Source organism: Solanum pennellii, chromosome 5 (genome assembly GCF_001406875.1).
Source record: "Solanum pennellii chromosome 5, SPENNV200".
NCBI lineage: Eukaryota > Viridiplantae > Streptophyta > Magnoliopsida > Solanales > Solanaceae > Solanum > Solanum pennellii.
Genome location: NC_028641.1, coordinates 26,695,438 through 26,702,384, shown reverse-complemented (window position 1 = coordinate 26,702,384; position 6,947 = coordinate 26,695,438). Strand labels below are relative to the sequence as shown.

General features: G+C 36.3%; 1 protein-coding gene across 3 annotated transcripts in view; it reads left to right on the top strand.

The window, feature by feature from the left end:
- LOC107020369 (protein phosphatase 2C and cyclic nucleotide-binding/kinase domain-containing protein) overlaps positions 1–6,947 on the top strand; it is a 25,468-nt gene that overhangs the window by 13,256 nt on the left and 5,265 nt on the right. For 2 of the 3 annotated variants that reach the window (XM_015220701.2, XM_015220700.2), the window contains exons 3-13: positions 701–832; positions 930–1,160; positions 1,297–1,422; positions 1,656–1,718; positions 1,903–1,985; positions 2,457–2,688; positions 2,815–3,128; positions 3,296–3,383; positions 3,468–3,534; positions 3,756–4,033; positions 4,117–4,182. In XM_015220701.2, the coding sequence (XP_015076187.1) occupies positions 701–832; positions 930–1,160; positions 1,297–1,422; positions 1,656–1,718; positions 1,903–1,985; positions 2,457–2,688; positions 2,815–3,128; positions 3,296–3,383; positions 3,468–3,534; positions 3,756–4,033; positions 4,117–4,182 (1,680 nt within the window). Of the gene's footprint in view, positions 1–700; positions 833–929; positions 1,161–1,296; positions 1,423–1,655; positions 1,719–1,902; positions 1,986–2,456; positions 2,689–2,814; positions 3,129–3,295; positions 3,384–3,467; positions 3,535–3,755; positions 4,034–4,116; positions 4,183–4,351; positions 4,656–6,947 lie in introns of those variants that run through there. The other variant, XM_015220702.2, reaches the window with a different exon arrangement.

The window sequence follows — 6,947 nt, the reverse complement described above, 5'->3', positions numbered from 1 at the left end:
ATATATATATATATAATTTTACCTTGACAAAAAGTAATACATAGCGGGGGATACTACTGCTGCACTGTTACTAAAGGAATGATATAAATTTTACTTAAAAGAGTTCCAGAAGCAGTTATTTGTGCTACTCAAAACAATTGAACTAACACAGCTCTGACAACAGTTTATTGATGTTTAAACCAAAAAACTGCAAAGATAAATTTCTCAAGAAAAAAAGTTCTTTTGGATCCCAAAGGCTTTATCTAGCCATTGATGCATCCTGTGTCTTTGTTTCCATAAGCTGGCGTATGGGCCAACTCGCATGCACCTTGACTATACTGGGTAACTCTATCCACCAAGGCTTGAGCTGATAGGAAGAAATCATCTAGATATTTTTGCCTCCTGGGATTTGAATTTAAGACCTCATGGTTCCCTAGCCACTTCATTGACCACTAGGCCTTACCGTGGGTATGCTTGGTGTTTAACTGCCAATTAGTTAAACACTTGTAGGCTTATTAATCATCATTTTTATGTTGTTCTTCTGTTGTATAACACCAGTTTGCTCTCATGTGAGTTTTCTCTGTCTCTAATATTTCTGTGTGTTCCACCTCAACAAGTCTCCTAAGATCAGTTGAGAATGCCGACATGATGCAAGCACGGTGTTTACTCTGTTTTTGTGTTTTTCCTGTTAATAATCCACATCCTATCAATGACCTTGTAGGTCGCAAAGTATAAGGATCCGCGTGATGCTTGTGCTGCAATTGTTGCTGAGTCATACCGTCTTTGGCTACAGTATGAAACTCGCACAGATGATATTACCGTGATAGTTGTACAAGTGAATGGATTGACTAATGTAAGATGTTTTCTTTGCTTTGATTTCTCTGTTCGGAATTATTTTATACTTTCTGTAATTTAAAAATGTTCACTCATTACATTTGATTTATTGTCAGGGTGCAGTTGGCCAATCAGTAAGTTCTGATGTTGCTTTACGACCACCGTTGCCTCAGGTTGTGGAATTATCTGGATCAGAATCTCCATCAGTTATGAACTGGAATTCTAGGATTCAACGTGCCAGGCAAGATATATCTCGGGCACGACTGCGTGCTATTGAGAGTTCCTTAGAGAATGGGCAGATATGGGTTCCCCCATCTCCAGCCCATAGGAAGACATGGGAAGAAGAAGTAACCGTTCTTTCTTTATTTATTTCCGTTTGATATGCTGTTCTGGAAAATAAAGAATCTTATAACCCACTCCCTCAATTGTTATCAGTTTAATTGATCTCATGGTTGAAAAGTAAATCACATCTCTGTTTCACAGGCACAGATTGAACGGGTTTTGCATGATCATTTTCTTTTTAGAAAGCTTACAGATTCTCAGTGTCAAGTTTTGTTGGATTGTATGCAAAGAGTTGAGGTTCAAGTTGGAGACGTTGTAGTCAAACAGGTAAATTCTCTTAATAGAGTTTTGATCCAGCAATATAATTTTGTTAAAGAACCTCCAATATCAAAAGCACAGTAGTCGTATAAGTTTTCCTGTATTTTTGTTCTTAGAGGATTTCAATTTTTATATTTCATGTTTGAGGAAGAAACATGTGATCTTAGACTTACAATTTCTTGTGCACTAAATTCTGACATTTTGAGAATTCTCAGTATTACCAAACGATCAATGTTTTGCAGGGTGGAGAATGTGACTCTTTCTATGTTGTTGGAAGCGGGGAATTTGAGGTCTTAGCAACACAGGTGGGAATTGTTTTTCCGCTTGATTTTGTTTACATGTGATCATACTGACTGTGCGTGGTTTCACCATAGTCTCCGGCCAAATCATAAAATCATCAGATTCATTATTATCATGTAATGAAGCTTGTCCCAATTAATGTCTGTCATATCTAATTTGAAGTCTTCAACTTTGAATTACAAATGCCAGGATGAGGAAAACGGCGAAGCTCCTAGGGTTCTTCAGCACTACACAGCTGATAAGTTGTCATCCTTTGGGGAGCTGGCTCTGATGTAAGATATATGTTCTTTCCATTGGAATTCATTAAAATTCAAATTTGATGTCTTTCTTTGAGGGGAAAGTGAAAGACCGTGCTAGAGGGTCTATTTGCAGAACTGTTATATATTCCCCTCTAGTTTTCACTCCCAGATAAAGCCCGTATGGTACTGAACAAATAACCAACCTTCAGATTATATTATGCTGGAGCTTTACACCAATATACTAGTTTTCTTAGTTCTTTTTGTATCCCCTCACAATCTGAAGCAGCAATTGCAATATGTCCCTTCTCTTTTTCAAACGAAGTGCTGTGTCCTATCACCTGACTTACCTGTTTGGCCATTATATCTTTCTTGTGTGGTTCATAAATATTGCAAGACCATAGTACTGGTTTATTAATTGCAGTTGATTAATCCCTCCGCTCTTTGAATCATCTGTAGAATTATTTTGGCTATCTCTGTTTTGCGCTGAACTCAGTTTTTCTACAGGTACAATAAACCACTCCAAGCTTCTGTCCGCGCTGTTACCAATGGAATTTTGTGGGAACTTAAACGAGAAGATTTTAGAGGAATTCTTGTGTCAGAGTTTTCTAATTTGTCTTCATTGAAGCTTCTGCGTTCTGTAGATCTTCTATCAAGATTGACGATTTTACAACTAAGTCATATTGCAGATATGGTTTCAGAAGTTCCTTTTTCTGATGGACAGACAATAGTAAATGAGGTACCTATTTCAAATTTCTTCCCTTGCCTGCTTACAGTTTGCTCCATTTAAAATGATATTTTTTCTTTATGACAACTGCCTTCTGCTTGCGATTTTCTCTTACACATGATTTGGATTTGTTTGCAGAAACAGGAACCTTTGGGCCTATACATTATCCAGAAAGGGGTTGTAAAAATTACATTTGACATGGATTTAGTAAAATTTGAAAATGCATCAAGTCTCCTGTGTGAAAACCAGAAGCAGGATGATATACAGAACAAAAAGAGCATAACAGTCGAGAAGAGTGAAGGGAGCTACTTTGGGGAATGGACACTTCTTGGGGAACACGTTGCCTCTTTGAGTGTCATTGCTGTTGGTGATGTGGTATGCGCTATCTTAACTAAGGAGAAGTTTGATTCAGTTGTTGGTCCTTTGGCAAAGCTCTCACAGGATGATCTTAGGTATGACAAAAGTTTAGTGAAACAGAAGTTACCAAAGCAAAAGAAAAAAGACGTCTCGTTTATTTGTTTAACATTTTGGGTCTGATAGATGTACGATGTAAAGTGATTTCAGTCTTCGCTTTTTCTTTGCATCTATGACTAAAAATGCTTTGCAAACATTTATGTAGGGCAAGGGGCCATCAAACAATTCTCTCTTCAGAATCTGTCCAAACCTTTGACACTTTGACGCTTGAAAGATTGCAGCTTGCTGATCTGGTGAGGTTCTTTTTACTTCTTCCTAATGTATTTCAGAAAACCTGTTAATAGACAGATTTTTGAATCTATTAGCTATTTGTCCAGGAGTGGCAGACTTGCTTATATTCAACTGACTGCAGTGAGATTGGCCTAGTTCGGCTAAGAGACTCAGGTTGTTTTTCTGCATTTCGTTTGTTGTTTCATTACGGCCTCATTATTACTCTTTGTTTTTAATGCTGATATATGCAGAACACATTCCTTTGGGGGCCTTTCCTCTCTTGGTTTTACTTTGTGTCTGACCAGTAATGCTTTTTAGAAACAGTTTGTGGACATACTAGAATCTTGATGATTGTATTCAGTTAAGGAATGAAAAATTTTCTCGTCTTTTTGCAGATAAGCTGTTTAGCTTGAAGAGGTTTTCAAAGCAGAAAATCAAAATGCTTGGGAAAGAAGCACAAGTGTTAAATGAGAAGAATCTATTGAAGCAAATGAATACAGTAGCTTCAGTACCTCAAGTTTTATGTACTTGTGCTGATGAAATTCATGCTGGCATAGTTCTGGACACATGCCTGGCTTGCTCTGTGGTAGCAATACTTAACAACCCCCTTGATGAGGAATCAACACGTTTCTGTGCTGCATCAGTTGTCATTGCTCTGGAAGACTTGCACAATGTAAGTTGCCTCCTGGTCCTAGTTATTATAAGCACGTGGTAATTTCAAAATTTGACTCTTTTCCTTATTTCTTCCAATATCAGAATGACATACTTTATAGAGGTGTTTCTCCTGACGTACTAATGTTAGACCAAACTGGCCATATTCAGGTAAATATTGCTCTTGTAGTGTATTGCCTTCAGAGTTTTTCTTCTGTAGACCACTATAAATGACAAGTTTGTATTACAATCTAGGCTTGCATGGTTTGTTGTATAAGAAAATTCAATACCGATCTAGATCTCTTCACTTTTGAATGGGAAATTTTTTCTTTATCTATAGGTCCACGAGTTTGAGCCGTGGAATCAACCACTGATGCTTGTGTTAGGGTAGGCTGCCTACATTTTACTTCCTTGGGATGCGATCCTTCCCTGGATTCTGTGCGAATGCCGGATGCTTCGTGCACTGTGGCTTTCCTTTTTAAATCTTTATATTTTTAATAGACTTCCAATGTAAAACATTGCATAACCAATCGTGTGAAATATCAATACTAAGATAAAGCTAGATCTTCACTTTGGTATTACAATCTCTGCACAAGAATCTATATCTTTTTTTCATTTCATAACAATCGCTGTATAATTCATTACATAATGTTTCATGCTTTGTTATATTGCATCGCATAATGATTCATGCTTTGTTATTTGCTACTGAACTGCATAACTCCTGTTAGAATATGAATAGGTTTATACAATCCTACAAGAATAGGAATAGGTTTACACAATCCCATTATAATAGGAATAGGTCTATACAATCCTATTAGAATAGGAGTAGGAATAGAAATAGAAATATGAATACTAAATAGTGTCCTACTTGGGAAAGAATTGTATTCTAGGGCCTATAAGTAGGTCTCTATGTAACAATGTAGATACAACAACAATTCAGTAATATTCTTTTCTTATATTTCTCACATGGTATCAAAGCCTCTATGATCTTGGTAGAAAATCAAAGAACTTTGGCTGCCTGTTGGTGGCACCCATGTATGCTGCCCGTCAAGCCAATGATTATGTTATAGAAAAATTTGGGTCCTATGTATCTTTCTGGTGACTATTTGTTCATATCTAATTTGTGTAGCACCATGCCATCATTCCGGTGATTACTTTCTTATATCTAATTTGTCTAGCACTGTGCCATCATTCCGGTGACGACTTTTTCATATATAATTTTTGTAGCACGTTGCCATCATTCCGGTGACTACTTTTTCATATTTAATTTGTGTAGCACTGGGCCATCATTCCAGTTGCTACTTTTTCATATATAATTTGTGTAGCACCGTACCATCCTTTCGGTGACAACCTTTTTTTTGCATCTGATTTGCGTAGCACCGTGCATCTCTTCGAACTACTTTTCGTATTTAATTTGTGTGGAACCGTGGATTTTTCCAAACTATTTTCTCATATCTAAGTTTCATAGCATCATGTGTCTTCTCAGTGACTCCTCAGATTTGATTTACATAGTTCAATTTTTCTTTCCGGTGACTCCTCAAATCTGATTTGCGTTGGGTGTGCCATCATTCCAACCCTACCCGTATAATTTCTCTTTTTCAGCAGGGTCGTGCCATCATTCTGACCCTTATCCATATTATATTTCTCTTTTTCAATGGGGTCGTTCCATCCATTCACACTATCCTATAGAATTTCTATTTTTTAATTGGGTCGTACATCATTCTGACCCTATCCATATAATTTTATTCTAAGATTGCGATCACTTTTAGCCATCATATCTAATACTCCAGCATATGAGCATGTTCCCGGCCGGTTTTTCAGTGGCTTGTTTAGTATTGACTCATCTATTGATTTCAACATGATCCATATACTTTATACTAGATTTTGAGCACTTTGTTGCTCGGGGTAGTTTAGTAGCCTTGTATGTCGATTATCTGAATCACTCTATGGTTTGAGACAGTCTTTGCAAGTTTGGTTTAGGAAGTTCAATACTGTAATTTTATCACTCTATGTTTTATCAACATTATGCATCAAATTTAGTATTTCATGAGAAGATTAAGCACATTGAGATTGACTGACATTATGCATCAAATTTAGCATTTAATGAGAAGACAAGCACATTGAGATTGACTGTCAATTTTGCGAAGTCGATTGATCAACTTGTAGACATCTCACCAAGCCACTCATTGGTCCTTGTATTAATTACATATGTAACAGCTAGGTACATGAATTGTATGCACTAGCTTGAGAGAGAGTGTTAGAATATGACTAGGTTTATACAATCCTATAAGAATAGGAATAAGTTTACACAATTCTATTAGAATAGGAATAGGTTTATACAATCCTATTAGAATAGGAGTAGGAGTAGAAATAGAGTCTCTATGTAACAATGTAGATATAACAACAATTCAATAATATTCTTTTTCTATATTTCTCATAACTCCAACATATAATACCTTATACCTACATAACTATTTCGTGAAACAACAGTGATAACCTCAAATGGTCCATAGTTATAGTGATAAGGTTTATTTTGGTCTTCGATATATACTATAAAATTAGGTTTTGGGTCTAACTCACACCCCAAAAGCTTAGCTCAAATGGAGGAGGATTGCCCAAACCTTATAAGGAGACCACCATATTATTAACCACTGATATGGGACTTTTTCTATCTTTAACATATATAAATGATTAGTGAATATATTATCCTTTATATATGCAAGTGGACAATTTTTGTCCAAGTCAGTTTAACACCCTACAATTAACGGAAAAAGGCAAGTGGCAACAAATCTGAAGTAAAAATCAAAACAAATAAAAAAACCAAACCTTCTTCCAAGATATAAAGATAGGGAGAAATACTTATGTTTTACAGCTAAAAATGTTTTATGTCAATAGTACATAATGGATTCAATGTGTGTGGAGGGGGGGGGGGGGGG